At 39.8% G+C, this 20,485-nt stretch overlaps 1 protein-coding gene across 3 annotated transcripts in view; it reads right to left on the bottom strand.

The window, feature by feature from the left end:
* Positions 1–20,485, bottom strand: part of PLD2 (phospholipase D2) — a 716,894-nt gene that overhangs the window by 426,544 nt on the left and 269,865 nt on the right. For all 3 annotated transcript variants that reach the window (XM_044077075.1, XM_044077076.1, XM_044077077.1), the window contains exons 6-7: positions 12,432–12,497; positions 12,153–12,211 (exon numbers count right to left, since the gene is read on the bottom strand). In XM_044077075.1, coding sequence (XP_043933010.1) covers positions 12,153–12,211; positions 12,432–12,497 — 125 coding nt within the window. The remainder of the gene's footprint in view (positions 1–12,152; positions 12,212–12,431; positions 12,498–20,485) is intronic.

Genomic DNA, 20,485 nt, shown 5'->3' with positions numbered 1-20,485 from the left:
AAGCCAAAAACACAGCATCCATAGGACCAGACAATATCCCAGGCTGTGTTTTACACGAACTTCAGAATGAACTGGCTCCCCACTTAAGCACTATGTTCAATAATAGCCTCGCATCAGGCTTTGTGTCCACTGAATGGCGCACAGCAACAGTTATCCCATTCCACAAAGGGGGAGCCACCACTGATCCCAGGAACTATCGACCTTTTAGCCTGACGAGCCAGGTCTGCAAGGCCATGGAACGTATCATCATGGAACTCATAAATAAAGACATTGGTAACCTCCAAACTCTGGATCCCACCCAGTTCGGGTTTGTGAAAGGCTGATCATGCCTCCTGAACCTGATCGACTTCTTTGAGGCAGTCACCAAAGCTGTAGATGAGGGTAAGGTGGTTCACACAGCCTATCTTGACCTCGCCAAGGCTTTCGACACCATCCCCCATTCTGGAATTATAGATAAACTCACTAAACTAGGTATAAATCCCTACGTCACAACATGGGTTGCCAACTGGCTCACTGACAGAACCCACACTGTAAAAGTTGCAGACTCCAAATCTGACCTCAAAGTAGTGACAAGTGGAGTACCACAGGGTTCCGTCCTGGGACCTCTCCTGTTTGGTATCTACTTCTCTGAAGTACAGGCTAACACAGAAGGCCTCTGGCTAATGAAGTTTGCAGATGACTGCAAACTAGGAGCCATAGTCAAGTCCCCAAATGATGTGGACCTCCTACAGAAGGGCCTCGCTGAGACAGATGCCTGTTATCAGAGCCATGGCCTCAAGCTCAATGCCAAAAAGTGCAGTGTCATCCCCTTTGGTAAAAACTCTGTACCCATGAACTATCACATAGGCAGCAATCTACTTAACACCGAATGTGTGATAAGAGACCTTGGGACCCAGGTGGACAGTAGTCTCACCTTTGGCAGTCATATCGCCACAGTAGTCAGGAAGTCCTTCTACGTGGAACACCATCATGAAAGGGTTCTCATCCAGGAAAAAAGAGGTCATTGTTCCCCTCTACTAGAAACTCATTAGACCCATTATAGAGTACAACGCTCCTTTTGGAATGTTACCTAACAAGACATCTGCAGCAGCTGGAAAGGCCACAGAAGTACCTCACAAAGAGGATTACTGGCCTCAAGCAAATGCCCTACACTGACTGCTTCAAAAAACTCTAGCTTTACTCCGTAGCATATCGCCTACTCCGAGGTGATCTCTACCTAACATATAAAGCTATGTCAAACCCAGAGCTGTTGGACATGCTACACCTAAAGAAATCCCAATCCCTCTGAGCTACACGCTCTAGGGACCTAAACCTTGTCACCACAATAAACAGGACATGCTGGAGGGATAGATTCCTGTCCCAGAGACTTCCCATACTCTGGAAAGTACAGTTGTGTACACTTACCATAAATGTAGATGTTCAAGTGTATTCACTGTTGCAGTCATTATATTTGGGTAATCTGCTGGCAGGTTGCCCTCAGTCGGCCTGATTAACAAAGTCTTGGGTCCTGCATCAGTTGCTGTCCATTCTTCCATGACATCAGGTCATCAGGGATATAAAACCTGCAGCCAATGCCATTACATCAGTTTTTCTTGCCCCAGATGTCAGCTGCCCCCCAAATGGGGAGCAATATATATATATACATATATATATATATATATATATATATATATATATATATATATAAATACACACACACACACACACACACACACACACACACACACACACACACACACACACACACACACACGTATATAATTTAAAACACAAAAAATATACCTCCAAACAAAAGCAAATACACCAAAAAGGCTTTTAAGCACAGTAAAAGAAAGCAGAAGTATAGTAAGAGAAAAACAGTGGGCTGGAGGGTGGGTAACCAGGACTGCAACAGTGAATACACTTGGACATCTACATTTATGGTAAGTGTACACAACTGTACTATGTTCTTCATGTTTCACTGTTGCAGTCATTACATTTGGGTAGATTCCAAAAGCTATGGTTGGGAGGATGGATTTATACAGCATTAGGAGCAGCTATAAGGCCCTGCAGGACAGCAGTGGCAAAGCCAGCTCTGGACTTAGAGAAGAGAGGTAAATGGTAATGTTTGGTGAACGTATGAACTGAGCTCCAGGTAGCACCTTCTAGAATGTCTCTGGTAGGAACCCGTCTGAGAAAGGCTGCAGAAGTAGATGCAGCCCTGGTGGAATGAGATCTGATTCCCTTGGGGTTAGGTTTACCATGGTGCATATAGCAGAAACGAATACAATAGCTTATCCATTTGGAAATAGTCTGCTTTGAAATAGCCTTTCCCTCTGCCCCTGCAGCAAATGCCACCAATAGTTGTTCAGATTTTCTTAGAGATTTGGTCCTGTTTAAGTAAAATCTAAGTTGTCTGTGTACATCCAATGAATGCAGAATCCGCTCACCCTTGTTCTGTGGATTGGGAAAGAAAGTTGGCAGATGAATGGTCTGATTAAGAGCCACACTGTATACCACCTTAGGCATGAAAGATGGATTGGTCCTGAGAGACACCCTGTCCACATGAAAAATAATGAAAGGCTCCACTGCCATAAGAGCCTGTAATTCAGAAATCCTTCTAGCAGTGACTGCTAAAAGGAAAGCCATTTTCCAGGAGAGAAATTTTAGGTCTGCAGTAGCAACTGGCTCAAAAGGATGGAGAGTGAGTTTTTCCAAAGCAAAATTGAGGTCCCATGCATGGGTTGGCGCTCTCCTGGGAGGTCTTAAGTTTTTGGCCCCTCTGAGATACTGCTTTAGCAGAGGATGAGAGAAGAGGGGAGGTTCTGTGTTGTAATGAGCTGAAATGGTAGAGGCATGGATTTTTATGGAAGAAAAAGATAGGCCCTTGTGAAGCATCTCAGTTAAGTATTGCAGAATCTGAGGAATATTGGGCATTGCTGTGCTTATTCCTTGTGATTGGTTCCAGGCACAGAATCTTTTCCATTTGTCAGCATAAGAGTTTCTAGTACTAGGCCTTCTAGCCTCCAAAATGACATCCATCACAGGTTTGCTGAGGGATGTCAAGGGTGAAATTAGATGATTAGCCACGCTGCAAGATTCAAAGTTTGGAGCTGAGTGTGCAGAATTTGGTGGTTCTGCTGAGACAGTAGGTAAGGTGTCTGAGGCAGGTGACACAGAGGAAGGTGTGACACATTGCGCAGGAGTGGGTACAAGTGTTGGCGAGGCCAGTCTGGAGCAATCGGAATCATTTTTGTTTTGTCCTTTCTGACTTTTAGTAGAACTTTGGAGAGCAGAGGCAGAGGGTGAAAAGCACAGACTGATATTTTTTTCCAGCTGAATGACAGAGCAACCACTTTCCAAGCTTTTTTGTGATGAATTCTTGTGCAGAATTTGTCCAACTGATAGTTCTGAGGTGAGGCAAAAAGATCTATGTCTTGACTCCCCCATTTGCGTGTCAACATGTTGAAAATTTGTGGTTCCAGTTTCCATTCGTGTGGGTCCATAAGATTTCTGCTTAGTTCGTCTGCTAGAGTATTTAGCTTTCTTGGCAGGAATTGAGCTTGTAGTTGTATTTGGTAGGTCAAGGCCATGTTCCACAATGCCATGGCTAGTCTGCAAAGGGGGTAGGAATGTGTACCCCCCCCTCCTTGTTTATGTACCACATAACTGTGGTGTTGTCTGTCTTTATCATTAATTGTCCTGGATGAAGGTAGTCCTTGAAGGCTGTCAGTGCAATCTGTACAGCTAGCATCTCTTTCTGACTGATATGAAGGTGCATTTGATTTGGGCTCCATTTGCCCTGAATGCACTTTCCTGCCAGATGAGCCCCCCAAGCATAGTCTGATGCATCTGTAGTTAGGGTTTGGGCGGCAGGGGGTGGAGTGAATGGCAGTCCCTTGTTTTGGTGGCAGGCCTCTGCCCACCATAGGAACTCTAGTTGCAGGCAAGGTATGATAGGAATCAGTGTTTCCAGGCTGTGACAATGTTGACTCCATAAACTTTTTAAGTCCCATTGAAGCTTCCTCATATGCAGTCTTGCATATAGAATTAGAAGAATGCAGGAGGCCATGAACCCCAAGGCTTGCAGAATTTGTGTCTTGCAAATAGCAGGGTTTTTGTGGCCAGCTGTTTGAAGCAAGTCACCAATTGAATTTGCTTTTCTGGCATAACTTAAGTCATCTGGGCAGTTGTATTCAAGTTGCACCCAGGAATGCAATTTTTTGACAGGGTACCAGCTGCGATTTCTTTTCGTTTATGGTGTACCCTAGACAAGTTAGAACCCTTTTTACAAACGCCAGATGCTTTAGAAGAATGTCCTTGTTTTCTGCCTGAATTAGACAATCGTCCAGGTATGGATATATTTGAATATTTCTTTGCCTGCAAAATGCAATTACTGGAGCCAGGCACTTTGTAAATACCCTGGGCGCAGTAGATAAGCCAAAGGGCAGTGCAGAGAACTAGTAATGCAAGTAGCCTGCTTTGAAGCAGAGGTATCTTCTGCAAGATTCCCTGATTGGGATATGCAGGTAAGCCTCTTTTAAGTCTAGAGGTACCAACCAGGCATCTTTGCCTAGCATAGGTAGTAGCTTTTGAAATGTCAGCATCTTGAATTTTGGAATGTCCAGAAATGTGTTTAGAGTGGATAAGTCCAGTATTGGACGCCATGATTTGTCTTTTCTGGGTACCAGGAAATGTCTTGAATAGAAACCTTGTCCCTTTTCCTCTTCTAGTACTGGTTGAATAACCCCCATGTTCATGAGGGACAGAACTTGTTTCTGGGCTTCTGCCCACTGATTTGGCGGCAGGTCTGGCCATCCGTTTGGGATTGGCAACGTGTGGAAATGAAATCTGTATCCCTGGGATACTATATTTAAAACACATTTGTCCTGGGTAATAAGTTGCCAGTTTCGTGCATGAAGTGCCAGTTTTCCCCCCAAAGGGGCAGCTAAAAGGTAAGTGCTTGGTGATTGTAGAGAGAAGTAATTTGAGACGGTATACCATAGGGAGGTGCCTTGTTGTTTCCAGATTTGGAGGTGGAGGCACCCCATTGTTTTGTTCTAAAAGTTCCTTGTGACTGAAACCTGGAGCCTTTAGAATGTCTGGATTTGACTTGAGTGGCTCTTGAAAGGACTGGAAAGGGCCACTTCTTATTAGGCCAGTGCCTACTAAATCTTGGAGGTTGCACTTGTAAGGAATCTTTCAGTTTGCATAGATTTAGCTTCATCTTCCATCTTTTTTAACACTTCTTCAGCCTTATTACCAAAGAGACGGACCTGTTGTAAAGAAGCATCCAACAATTTTGCTTTAACAAGGTCAGGCAGAGTTTGCTCTTTGAGCCAAGCATGCCTTCTTAGCACAGATCCAGTTACAGTAGCCCTGCAAGAGGCCTCCAAGGAATCAAAACCACATTGCAAAGAATGTTTTCCAACTTATTCAGCTGAATGTAACAAATCCTGTAAATCTTTATTTTCCACACAGTCAGGAGATTAACATCATTTTTTGTTTAAGTAGTCCCATGATATGCTGTTGATATTTAAGCATATGAAATTGACAGTTTAAAGCCCCGACTGCCAAGGTTGCAGAAGTGTAAACCTTCTTACCCAATCTATCCAGCGCCCTGGAATCTCTATCAGAAGGGGTAGGATTTTTAGCAGTAGAGGCCTTAATGCTCTTGGGACCCTGAGGAATGGCTTCAGGATCAGCAATAGGATATTTGAAAAGGAATTTGTGGCAGTGAGGAACCCTGTAGTATCTGTCTGGCTTACAAGGAGCCAGAGGCAGAGAATCAGGAGCCATACTATATTCTGAAAAAACATCATCAACAATGACTAGAACATGAGGTATAGCCAAAGGCCTATGCTGAGGAAGAAGAAGAAAATCCCTAAGTGTCTTTTTAGATTCAGAGAAATCCTGACTTTCCCAGTGGAAATGTTCCCTTAAGGTATGTAAAGTTTCCCCAAAAGAAAAATCCTCAGGTGGAGAAGCAGAAGGAATGGAATCTTCTGCATCGGAGTCCTCATAAGTAGGAATAGACAAATCCTGTTCATTAGAAGAGTCAGAAGAAATAGAAACCTGTTCAGAAGATTCATAATCAATGTCTTGCCTAGGCCTCTTAGAAGGAGGGGGTTGGCCACTTAGAAGGAGGGGGTTGGCCACCCTTGATCAGAGTAATTAAATCTTCAGCCATTTTGATCATTTGTTTTGTTAGGCATAGAGGCCTGCACATGTGGCCCAGGCGCCGTTTTTTTCTACATAGATTTAGATTTTGGCCTTAGTTTTGAAGATGGCGTCGGTCTAATATACAAATCTGTAGGCATGAAAACACCCTCAGAAGCCGGTGCCTGCAAAGCGGCTCAGGACCCATCTAAGGTAGAGACATCCGGGGTTTCATAATTGAAGCATCTCGCGGCATACCAGACTCTGAATAGGTCTCAGTAGAGGCCTGCGAATCAGAAGTAGTGGGTATCAGGGGCTGTGAAAGTGCCTCACTGAGTACCGGTGAACTGGCGACTGGCTTAGGAGAAGCGTCATCATCAGTTTTAGACCTCAACGGTCTGTCTCTGTCTTTTTCTTTGTGTTTTTTAGGTATTCCGGTAGTTGGATTGCTAACCAACGACATTTCTGGATAATGAAATCTTGAGCCAAAATATTTAGAAGCAAAAATATACTGACGTTTAATCATGCGTTGATTAAATTTAGCACAAAACTGACAGCAAGGTATGTTGTGGTCAGGGCCTAGGCAAGGAATACAGTACAAATGAAAACCCTTATGAGGTATTTGCTTCCCACAAGTAATGCAATTATTAACTTTTACTGACATCGGTAAGGAGCAAGAAAAAGTTTCCCCAATGGGGTACTTAGCTTTTAGTTGAAGACTTCGATTCTGAAACTCAAAAACGAAAATTTCAGGAGTTGGCCAACCGGCACTTCTGAACTGCTTCTGCTTCGAGCATCGCGCGGCAAGAAAGACTGATGTAATGGGGTCGGCTGCATGTTTTATACCCCTGACGACTTGACATCATGGAAGAAGGGACAGCAACCGACGCAAGACCCAAGACTACCCATCTATTTCAAGCAAAGTTCTTCATTAGTACTCTTCAAGAAAAATCTTGATGAGTGGATGGGAAATAGGAAATACACCCTGGGGATCACTTCTGTGTCTCTGCTCGACAGTGGCACAGGAAAATAACTTTCTTGGGTGGCATAAGCCAGGTAACCTTGTTGGCTAGGCTTACGTAGGCCCTTGGGCTGATAGCCTAGTACCCACCTATGAACCTATAAGGACATCAGAACTGAAGCCAAAGTAGGACCGGTTACATTGAAGGTCAAGGAAACCATCTTATGGAGGTTCAATTACATGTGCAAGAAGGCAGAAGATGATTTTATAAAGCAGATTTGAGAGAGAAAGGAAAAAGGCAGGAGGAGATGGGGATGTTCAGGGAAGAGATGAATGAACTGCATGCAAGAATACTCATAGAGGTGGGCTCTGAATTCAGTGAAGCAGTGACCTTTGATGCAACACCCTAACCCCAGCTGAAATGGAAAAAACTGGTTGATGATGATGATGATGATGATGATGATGATGAGTTAAGTCTGCAAGATTTAAACTGTGTCACTGTGTTATCACCCAAGCAAGGATCTATATTACGTTTGACCTACTACTAGCATTCTTCCTGTCTACACTGTTTTTTCTTGTTCATGTGGTGGACAATGGGGGCTTCACTCTTGTTTTACCCAGGTATTTTTTTGCTACTGAACTGCCTTGAACTTAATGGACTGTATAGCCTCCTTGTGTTTTGCTTACGGCTGCAGAAACGTCAGTGTATAGCACTGTAATAAGTTCAAACTGAAAACCTACAACAGTAACTTAAAGTAATTCATAGGTTTTAATATAACAAGTAAAAATTGCTCTGAGCATTGTGGAAGCTCCCATCACCTCCCCAAACTCAAATATAACAAGTCTGAGGATGCACAGCTTAAAAGAAAAAACAGAGGAAAATAACTAAGCGTCCCTATTTCCCTGGTGCTATGCACACTGGAAAATGAATGAATGGTAGTTTGGTGAATTGCCAGCTCTAAATCTGTACTTTCATTGATTGGCAGTATGACAAACAAATTTTCATCACAAAACATTATTCCAAATGATAGCTGATCCATGAATACATAATATATTTTTTATAACAGAAGAAAATGTCTCTACTGTTGAAGATGAGTTTCATGTCTAGCAACAATACTGCCCTTAAAGCTTTCCTATACCCTACCTGCTGTAATGACAAACATTCATCACTAAACATCCAAACGAATGACAGCTGATATATGAATGCATAGTACATTTTTTATGACAGAAAAAAATGTCTCTTCTGTTGACACCAAGGCAAGTTATATGCCTAGCAGCAAAAAAAAATGTTTCTAATGCTTTTATCATCATAAATATAGGACACTTTTCTGGCTTGTCAAAACCTAATGTACCACCTATAACCTCAACATGTGAATAATTTGTTTCACAAAATACGTCTGCAAGTCAGTAAAAAGATATTCTGTACTTTAATGGCTATGGACACATAGTTCTAATTCTCAAAAACTGTGATTTTTGATAAGAGTTATATACAATGAATCTTATATGGGAAAAGCTGGTTATTAAAAGTACTTCAGTACTTGAATTTCTACAGATATTTGTAACAGCTCCAAGAAAATTTGTTCTGAAGTATGCATTTTAAAGCTTGTGTTTTCTCTGTATAAAAACACACAGCATAACTGCACACAACTACAAGTAAAGCAATTTCTACTTTATACGAAACCTTTAGTATTTACACTTCAAAAAGAATTATGGGTGTGTGTGTGTGTGTGTGTGTGTGTGTGTGTGTGTGTGTGTATGTGTGTGTGTGTGTGTGTGTGTGTGTGTGTGTGTATGTATTTACATCACCTGACCCCATGCGCAAAAATGGGGAAAAAGGGGTTGTGGGTGGATGGATGGATATAAATTTACAGCTGACACAAGGGCTACAAACTAAATAAAGATAAAGCAGATTGGTTTACTTGTAGCTTTGTGTGCTTATGCTATGTAATTTATATGGAAAAACACAAGAACCTTTAAATTACTTCAGAACAAATTCTCTTTGAGAAAATGCTTCAGATTAATGGTCTATTACATTTCTTGTATCATTTTATGCTCATGTCAGGTATTTTATTTGGGAAAACACAAGAAGGTTTGAAATACATATACAAGTACACTGGTACTATAGAAAAACAACACGCTGAAAAAGTGCTATGGTAAATATAAAGTGTGATACGACAGAAAGAATTTTTAAAATGTCTACTTGCTATTTATTTACCTGGGTAAATATTAGAAAGAATCATGGATAAAAAAGAAATCTACAGATTCACAAAACTAAAAGCTAATGTATTCCAATGACTTAAGGAATTGTTAACCATGTAAAAGTTTTTGTATATATTATTCTGTTATCAGCTCACCTTTTTATTTAAGTTTAGCATATATATACATTATGTAAATTTATGTGTGTATTGTTAGGAGCACATGTTTCAAACAGCAAATAAATTAATGATGGTGTCACAGTTTTTACTGCATAACTGGGATGCTCTACAGATTTGTATATAATGAACAACATTTTTTATAGTGGGGGGAAAAAAAAAGATGTGTGCGCTACTTTTCAACTTGGCAATTTAAGAATGCATTTTTTACTACTTTGGATTTAGTACGCTATAATTCATATTTGTACACTAATCAGTTTAGGTTTCATTATATTCTGCAAAAGCAGCCCCTATCTTTTTTTGTGGCATTTTCTGGCGTTCCATAGCAGACCATCAAGCTGCACTCAGGTCCCTTCCTTATTCACAGAGTCAACACAGTTTGATTAGCCACTGTAACTCAGACCCATCTTTGGGGCCAGTGAAGAGATGAAGGCTGCCTGGGTACGGTCATATTGCTGCCAAGGAGAGTTTTTTTTATTAGCAAAAACAAAGAGGTGAGAAACACAATCAACAGAGTTAAACTGTTGTTTAATAAACAAAACAAAACAAAGCAAGTGCTTTCGTGTTTGTTAAGGACGCTTCTTCAGACTCATTTCAAACACCACAAGGCAGTTTATTTAAATATGTGGCTAAAATACAATCATTAGTCAACTAATTAAATATGGAACTAGCTTAAAGTCAAACAACATGGCACAGCAGGCTCCTAAAACAATCACATAAGACCATCATAAAAAAAATACTATGTTCACCAAACATTCATCAAATCATAAACCATATCCTATTCTAAATAAAACCCATTTATTAATCCTTTATTAAAACTATGATAATTAAAAACAAAACTATGATCATTAAAAACAAAAATAAAATGCTCATGCTGATTTGCATATGTTAATGACCGGTATCATTGGACAGGATTTATATAAGCATTTGCATTCCCTGATATAGTATCTTTCTGTGATATAAAATTAGTGAAGATAAAACAAAGTCTATAGCTGTATGCTATGTACCCACACGTGAATTAGTTCAGCAATACCCATACTTATGCAGACGTGGTGAGATGAAGTATTAAGAAGTACAAGAGCTAAGGATACGTGGGAGGAGGCTTAACAAAAGATAATACAAAACCTGAGAAACTGGAAACTCTTGTTTAATTTGTTAAGGATAGTAAGATACAAGCAGTGAAAATGTTTTTAGTCCCTTTAGTTTTACATACAGGTCAGACATATTTTTATCAACCAGAGGAGAAGTTGTGGGCAATAATTAATAGAGAGTTTACAGAATTTATCTGGGAGGAAAGAGGGCAAGGGTCAAGTGGGATAGGTTGATCATTCCAATAGAACAAGGTGGTTTAAGATTTCCTGATTTGAAGGGATATTTTAGAGCTACACAATTAAGACTCACATACATACGGTAAGCAGAAAACTATCATTCAATGTGGAAAGGGATGATGATAAAACAGGGGAAACTCAAGAAATGAGAAGAGAGTGGGGTTTTGAATATAGATCCTTAAGGAGAATAACAGCCATACAGAATATTAAAAAGATTTGAAGAAATTAAAAATATTATAATCATAAAGTAGCAGAAACTATTCTAAAAAATAAGCCAACATGAGAATGGAGTAGATGTTGCCAACAGAGATGATTGCAAGTAGCGATACACAGACTAGGCAAGAGGGGGCTGGAATTTACTGGAGAAAACTGTCATAGGAACCAAGACATTAGGAGCAAACAGAGAGGGGAAAGGTAACAGAAGGGGATAAGGCCAAAAAGACATTTGGAGGGCAGGCTAGAGACTGCCTTCCCCATCAAGGATTGATATCAAGAGTATAGGCAAACAGAAAGGAATAGGGGAATCATAAGTGAAAGACCTGCTCTAGTAGAGATTTGAGTCAAATACAGAACAGAAATTGCTGTTAAATGGATAATTAGTGGGGCATATAAAATATTGCACAATAACTATAGGAATCAATCAGACGAGGTTAGAAAAAATCGGAAAGAGATACTGGATAAGCAATTTACAACAGAACAATGGGTAGACATATGTATGACTCCCAAATATGCAAAAACGTCCAGACAATTTAGGGTCTCTGCTTGGAAGTGTTTACATAGGTATTTTTACACTCCAAGCAGACTCCAAAGAATTTCTCGTCAGATAGATACCAAATGTTGGAGGTGTGATGGGGAAGAAAGTTATTGGGAACATATGTTTTGGAAGTGTAATGAGTTGGAAGATTTTAAAAAACTCCCTACAGAAATAGTTGGTGAGCAAACGGCTGTAACTAAGGAAATTATTCTTTTGTGTTGGGACACAGGATCTAAATTGCCTAGACATGATAAGGCCTTGTTAAGTTTAATTCTGGTGGCCGCCAAAAAGCCTGTACCAGAATATAGAAATTAAAGTCTAAAATATAGAAATAAATGAAAAATGCGGGAAAAATACATGCAAAATAATGTTCTGGAGGAGGAGGGAGGTTTAAGGGAAGGCAGGAATTCAGCAATTTATGTAATGTTGGACTGATAAAATATGCGATGTATAATGTATGTAACGGGAAACATGTTAATATGGTTCTCTTTTACAGTAATGCATGTTTGCTTGTGTCTTAAGTGATAATTTACTACAGGTGCTAAAACACAATAAAAATAGAAAACAGACTAATTGCTAGCATTGGGTTGATGACTTACACTCCTTTTGGTCCCAGGTCATGTATGAAAGATAAAGGGCTGACATCTAGAAATTCCTCCTGAAAGGAAACAGACAAGTTTATTTTTGAGTCCGTTTCTGTGATATTTTACAGCACACTGTTTATTTTAAATGTTTTTACATCAGTAAATTATACAATGTTTGATAATATGTTAACTACTTTTTAAGTAAGAAGTTTGTACAGAAACAAGAAACACACACATATTTTATATATATTTTGTCATGCTTTATTATATATTATAGTATAGAACTACATTTACCATCACGTGGTAGTTTCGGTAAAATGAAAGTTTGAGAATCTTGTTCAAATATTGTTCCAGATGTTTCTGCAAACAAAAATAAGAAAGTTTAAGAACATGTATTTGATCAACTGAGAAAAAATTAAGGCATCGGTCTCATCATATACATTTGTGAATGTGTTAAACTGCCCCTCTGGGCTTAGTGACTGCCAGATACATGTGGAAGACTTCACATTTTTGACAAATATTTTCCCAGTCAGAAAGGATTGAAATAACAGAAATAAAGTCACTCCTTCATGAAAGGATATCTGTTTCCTTCTAGAATTAAAACTGTCTTTAACAAGTTCCAGGTTTTTTACTCCCTTTTCTACTTCAGTCACCAGCCAGTCTTTAACTAACATTCAAATCAGGGAAAAGTTACCAGGCTTAAGATTTGCTTCTGACGTTAGTGACCACCTGTAGACCAACTAACTCTTTTCTTCTCTCTGAAGAGAGAGAGAGAGAGAGAGAGAGAGAGAGAGAGAGAGAGAAATGCACACACCTTTTCTAAAGAAGGGTTTTATATGTTACACACACGCACGTGCGTGTCTGAGTATAAATGTATACAAATACACAAGCACATGTGCACGTGTACTTTTAAAACATATACACTGTGTTTGTACCCGTCTCTCTCTCTCTCTCTCTACATATATATGTGTGTGTGTGTGTGTGTGTGTGTGTGTGTGTGTGTGTGTGCGTGTGTGTATATGTATATATATATATATATATATATATATATATATATATATATATATATATATATACATTTATATATACATATGTGTGTCCACACACACAAACACACACACACACAGACACACAGACACATACACACACACAGACATACACACACACACATACACACACACACACACACACACACACACACACACACACACACACACACACACACACACACACACACACACACACACACACACTTTATGTGACAGTAGTAGATTTAACCTAAAACTGACCTCTGTTCTGTTGGCACACACTGGTCAACAGAACAGATGGTTGACAGCTGTGAGAGGCTGGATAATCCTTGGGGTTGTGGAATATGCCCCTTCTCTGGCATTGTGAGGTCTTCCACTTGGAATAAGTAACTAGCAGGGGATGTGGACTAAGGATGCAAGAGGGTTTGCCCCTCTGCAAAAGCACAGTCTTATAATTTGCATATTTCGAGGAACAGCCTTGGAACATGTGCAAAAGGGTGTTGACATTTGCTTGTCAACGTGTGTCAATGTTAGCAATACCAATGTAGCAGCCAGGATTGCTACTATGCCAGTATATACTACACATGAAAGAAAATAAGCCGCTCTTGGCTGCTTCCAAAGGGGGCAGGTGATCACATTTTCAGGTATGCTAAAATGGTTTGCTGGCAAAAGGGCCTCTAAACCCTTGATTTTGTAGATACCTTCTGCATCTGGGACAGCATCTGTTAGGGTTCCCCCTCTGCCCCAAAAGGCCCTGTTCAAAAATCAAAGGCAAAATGATGGGCCTTCCTAAACTAGAGATGCTTTCCTCCCCTCTGATTCTTGGTAAAAAGTATTGCATCACTGAAAAACAAACTGCAGACAACATTTCACCCTCATGCTCACTCTTAGACAATGTGCCTTTTACCTTGGGTCTGAAAAGAAAAGAAAAGACCCATCAAAAGAAGCATCAAGTTGTCCATAAAATTGCACAACCATAGCCATGCATTACGATGTATAGCAATATTGGTACCTACTGCACATGATACCCAATCTGATGCATTACAAACCTTCATAGTGACATTGCTAACTTACAACATGGTAGCCAGCTGACCCTTCATGTACTCTCTAGTCTCTGTTGTCTGAGGTCCTCAGGAATTGTAACAGTTCATCAGTTAATTTTCTAAGGGAAAATCTACAATGACTTCTCTGCTTAATCTAGTAGAAGAATATCGGCGTCAAGCAGGAATTGAAATCAAACCAGAAGTAGATAAAAATCAGGCAGCAAATGAATATGCCAAAAAAACAAAAGAAAGAATATAAGGTGAAGGACCAGATGAGAAGGCAAGAAATGTGGAAAATGCATAGTTGCAAGTATAGTAGACTGCGGTGGTGGTGCTGCGGTAGCATTGTCGCCTCACAGTATGATGTTGTCCTGTTCGATTCTCAGCTAAAGCGTCTTCTGTGCGGAGACATGTGTGAATGGGCGTACCTTTGTTGAAGGTTGTGCGTCAGAGCTGGCAACTCGGTACGTAAAAATCTACTGCCAATCATTAGCGGACTGGAGTTCCGCTGTGGCGATCCCTAACCGGGAAAAGCCGAATGATACAACATAGTTGCAAGTATAGAAAACTTCTGGAAGAACCTCATGTTGATCAGGAATGAACGCAGGAATGGTTAAGGAGAGGTGATTTCAAACCAAAAGAGGAAAGGTTAATATTGGCGGCCCGAGATAGTGGCCTATGTACTGTTGGTTTACAAAGTCCATTGAACATGTGGGGGAAGAGACAAATGCAGGTTTTGTAAAACAGAATTGGAAAAAGTTGCACACCTCGTTGCTGGCTGTGACATACTTATACGGCAAAACTGATGCACTGGGAATTGTGCAAACATTATGGTACTTAAGTGGCTGAAAAACATTGGAAACATGAGCCACAAAGCATCACAGAAAACGATGAAGTCTACATCACATGGGATCACACACATAGTGGTCCATGAAAAGAAGACAAAAGTAGCATTGATCATTGAGTGACTACAGTGTGCTGTGTGCAGAGAGACACAAAGTCAAAATATCAGAATTTGTAGGCAGAAACAAGAGGAATGTGGAAGAAAGATACCCAGACAGTTCCAATAGTAGTAGGAGCAACGGGTCTTATAAAAAAGAATCTACAATCATATTTAGACATGTTACCAATACACGTAACCCCATACAAATTGCAGGAGGAGTCATTACTGGGCACATTACTGGTGCAGCAAAGAGCGCTTCTGGCTGACATCAAAGATTGAAACAATACTAATTTCATGAACTTTAATCATACTTTGACTTAGGAATGGGGCCCATTCCCATCATGGTATTAAAAACCCAAAAGACTTGGGAGAAATTAAAAAAGGTGGAAACTGGTGATATAAGAGAAGTAATTCAGTGCTCAAAGGGAAAAGTTCCTGAAGCATATAAACACTGCTCAAAATACCCTGGACTCAGTTTGCAGGATGACCATGGATCCCTCCTCTGACAGCTCTTTCTTTGTGGCTGTTGCAATAACAATGGAATCCAAAGGAACCTTTGCTCCAGCGTGGATGATCCTTAGGAGGGAAAAGCACCTTATGTGGCTTTCATGGAATAGGTTCTTGTCATATCCAGATCTCACCACAAGCTCTGTGAAACAATGTACATCACCCTGTCAACAGGAGGGAGCATGCAGGAGCCTCAAAGAATACTTCCTCTTCAAGGGAAGGAGAGTCAGTGGACCAGCCCTCCCATGTTAACATTTACATTAGGCAAACAAATGAAGTGATATTTATCCTTTGTTGGCTGGGTTACCCCCACTAGGCTACTAGCCTCTATTCAGGGGAGTGGTATTTGTACTACTAAGAGAAATTTGGCCAAGGCATTTCATACTACATAATTAAATTTATATAGAGTAATAAAAATGTTTAAATGATAATGAGGCTTCTCTGTTAACAAATATATTAAATTTGAAGTAAAAAACAGAATGGTTAACTTTTTTTAGTTAAAAAAAAGGAGAGCTTGTTGCAATAAAGAAATGGAGAATTACCAAAATAAGATTATTCTTTAGAAAATGAATGCAAAAGAGATTGAAAATGGTAGAACAAAATGATATACTAATATTATGGAAAACTATTTTGGGTATTTCCATGGAAAGAGTTAAGTAAAAAAAAAATAAATAAAAAAAAAAAAGAGTGCTATAAATGCAAGAACATGATACAAGGCCAATTTTTTTTGTGGAGGCCGATTTATAAAAATTACCAGTAAAGGTGAATATGCCTTACAAAAGCAAGAAGGATAGAGTTTGTTTGTACTGCAGTGAATCTGAGACTAGTGAACATGTTTTTCTAGGATGCAGAAGAGTTAAAATGTTATGGAAAAATATCTTAGATATGAATTATGTAGAGGGAATCACAGACGTAAATAATTTAAATATGGACATGACTGAATTTGTGCATTACAAGAACAAAAGTAGAAAATTTGTTGAAAGAATTCATAAAATAATGTTCTGTATTTTATGGCTAATTTGGGACCAGAAAGTGAAGGAAATTACCTTCAATGAAAAATGGGATTCAGCCACAATATAAAAAAATAAGGTTTTGGGGTTTTGGTTGTGGAAGTTTGAGTGGGGGTGAGAAAGCAAAAAATGATTACTGCATATATAATGTGAAAGAAGGATGTGATGTACATATTGTTTATTGTGACTATTGTTTATAGTGTATATAATGTAAATGTGTATGTAAAATGTAGATAAGCATGATTGTTTTAATAAAGGACCCCCTACTCTTTTTGATAGGCGCTGTGGGATTATTTACATCCACTTGAGCTATCACCAACTCAAGGAGATGGGGCCTCAGCTTAACGTTTTATCCAAAGGACAGTACAAACAGGAGTGCATCGGGGGCGACTGCAGTGTCAACAAACAGTCTACCTGGTGTGGTATTAGAACCCACAGCCATCTGCGCCAATAGGTAGTGTGCTAGCTGTTGTGCCACTGACACTGCAGTGATATGAAGAAGATCCATCCAGGGTCCAACATTCACTAACTCCAGCCATTGTCTATGTGAAGTCTGCATGTCTTTCCTATGGTTCTGTGCATTAAATCTTGGAAGTGCCATTTCCTTTCTCCTCCACAAGACAAGGCAATTGACTGGTTACTCCCACTTCCCACACCCTGCATTTGACCACTGCTTTTGTGGCTCAGGCTGTGGTAGAAAAAGCTCATGGAAAGATCACTGACTTAATCATTGACAAGTCAATTAACTTTTGTACAACTTAATGTTTTCCAGCTTTAGCTAGTAATAGCACAGCTAGGTCCACTAAACACATTCCTTTAGGTCATGTGACAAGTTCACATTTAAGCAGTGGCATTATCTATCACATAGTATGCAAGCTGAGTGCAGCTGGAATCTAGACAAAGCAGTAGCATATAACAGCACTTAATCAGAGCTCATTACTTTAATTCACGCCTAAACTCACTGCTACTGGAAACTCATGATTCTGTGACTCCAACTCATTAAGTAAAGCAGTACAGTGTGTAATCTTTGCTGTCATTAAAATGGCTGCTATTTTTGAAATGCTGCTTCTCCTTTCTTTTGAGTAGAATCTCGACGTGAATGCCAGCTAATTGTGGCTTTCCTAGTTTTCACATTTTCAAACAAAAGTTGCATCACCGTGACACCTTTTATAGTTCAGTGTTTTGCCTTTCACTTTGCAGCCACAAAAGCAAGAGATCTGCGTGATAGAGATGATAGAAACTGATTCTTACTGGAAACTTCTTAAGTCCTTTAAAACTAACTTTCCAGGATAATTTGCTACAGCCTTAAAGATTTTATATTTTTTAACTCATTCCCTCCAGTAGAGCTCTTTTGAGTGGGTACCTTTAACTCGTAGTGGGCGTGGCTTCAGCGTTTAAAAATTGAAGTTATCACCTTACATTTTTAACAAATACCCATTGACAGAGGTCATATATCAATACAATTGTGTTTGCCATCATGTATGCTTCAAGATAAAATTTTCCGATACCTTGTATGTAACATGGTTTTGGAATTATTAATGCAAATATGAACAGGCAATAGGGTGTAACTGCAGAAACGCCTGGAGACGTCACTTGGCTGTAATGATCTTATAGCAGAGATGGGGAAATTGGTTGTTTAACAAGATTCAAAAAGTCCATGGAAAGCAGGGTACAGACTATAAAAGTCCTAATTGATGTCCCTACCAAGATTCTCAACCTTCCACTGCCACAACATGGGACAAACGGACAAAGGCCAGTCACAAGTGGAGTCCCTTAGGGATCATAAGATCGCTCCTTTTTGTTATTTACTTATCAGAAGTCAGGGACAATGTCAGTAGTCTCTCGCTGACTGAATTTGCAGATGACTGCAATCTAGGAACTGCCATTAAATCCTACACTGACACAAATGTTCTCCAGGAGGGGGTGACGCAGACAAGCAACTGGTGTCAGAGCCATGGACTAAAACAAAATGACAAGAAATGCATAATAGTGTCCTCTGGGAAGTCATCCATCCCTGGCAACTATCACATTGACAACACACCCCTTACAGTTAACCCAGGAGTCACGGACTTAGAGACACACATAGATAGTAATCTAGCCTTTGACCATCACGTGTCTACAGTAGTGAGGGAGTGTTGCTCAACTTATAAACAAAGGTATGGCATCCAAGCCCAAAGAAGTCATTGTTCCACTGTCTTCGGCATTCATCAGACCTATCACTGAGTACAAAGTCCCCTTTGGTATGTACCTAACCAGGAATATCCAACAACTGTAATGTCCACAGAGGTTCCTCACTAAAAGAATACAAGACACAAGTAAAATGTCCTATGCAGCCCACCTCAAGGCCCTATCCCTGTATTCTGTCTCCTACAGGCTTTTGAGGGAAGATCTATGCCTGGTTTACAGAGCATTGTCAGACCCTACTCTGATGGACCTCCTGCATATCCACAAAACAAACAGCACCAAAACTACCCATTCTAAAGGCTTAAACCTGCATAGGACCTGCTGGAGAGACAGGTATGTATCTCAGGGACTACCCAGTCTATGGAACAAGCTAGCCATCCCAGCTCCTCCGAACCCAATTCAAGTGCAGCTTGGACAATTGGATGGGGAACAGGAAATTCATCCCTGGTTTGGCACCTATGTCTCTAAAGGACACAGGCAACCCATAAATGGTTCATCTCCCAGGCCCCTGCTTATACCTATCGAGGGTATCAGAACTTGTCAGAGATTTGGGATGCATGGCTAGGCTTAAAAAGGCCCTTGTGATCGTTAGTCCAGTGAACACCTATGAACCTACAGAAAGGTGGAATACTCAACTTCAAGTTGGAAGCTCACTGCATGGTTAAAACTATTCCTTCATACTTAAAAAAATGATTTTGTTTTAGTTATCTTGATGAACTAATAGGGTTCATTGTTATTCAGTATTATTTGCCATGGATATTTATTAGGAAAACCCTTAACAATGACTGTGGGGAAAACACTTTCAATGTGGAATATCACAGAGCAAAGAATATCTAAGACTATAAATGAGGGCTGTTCCTCATAACAAGGTACAGCTGAGAAGTATGGTCCCTCCCTCTACTGCGGATCAGTAAAATAAAATTACATGATGGTGGTTAACAGGTTGCTTACCTTTGAATGCATTTAAATAACTTCCCATATCATGGATAGCTTATCACTGTCCTACTTCACAGTAAAACTCCAGACTGTTGACCAAGGTATCTTATGCCCATGACTGAGCAAATAAAGACAGGATATCAGAAGACAACAAAGCATCCCAAATACCCATTCTAAGCATGTGTTGTAATGCCAGTTCATGATCCAATGTGGGGACTGGTTGTGGTATCTGAACCCTACATCTATGAAATCATTACATACGTCTAACTAATTCAGCCATCATGAAGCCAATACTGTGGCTCCTGAATGGAGATTGGCAAGGCAAGTCCAGTATACAAAATTTACAGTTCCCCATCACCACTATAAGTGTAAACTAAAATGACTAAACTACCATTCAGACTAGACTGTACCAAAGTCAGTCAATAACCGTGATGGCTTCACACAATGAAAATTCTTTATACTTCATTTCATTTTAAAGTTGTTTTTTTTAAGTTGTACTACACTATCTGTTCATAATGTTTATGTACTATGTCTATGTCTTAGATATTAATTTTAAACTGTTGCTGATATTGTCTTTGTCTTACAGCTCAGATTGTAGCTGGAAAGGGTCCTGTACCAGGCTACATAACCAGTTATCATACTAAATACATACATGCGTAAATACAGGCATCATCAATAACATACTGGAAATAGCAAA

The sequence above is a fragment of the Protopterus annectens genome, chromosome 7.part0 (assembly GCF_019279795.1).
Source record: "Protopterus annectens isolate FY-2018-M chromosome 7.part0, PAN1.0, whole genome shotgun sequence".
In the NCBI taxonomy this organism is placed as follows: domain Eukaryota; kingdom Metazoa; phylum Chordata; order Ceratodontiformes; family Protopteridae; genus Protopterus; species Protopterus annectens.
Note: the sequence above shows the minus strand (reverse complement) of the source record. Positions and strands in the feature narration are given on the sequence as shown.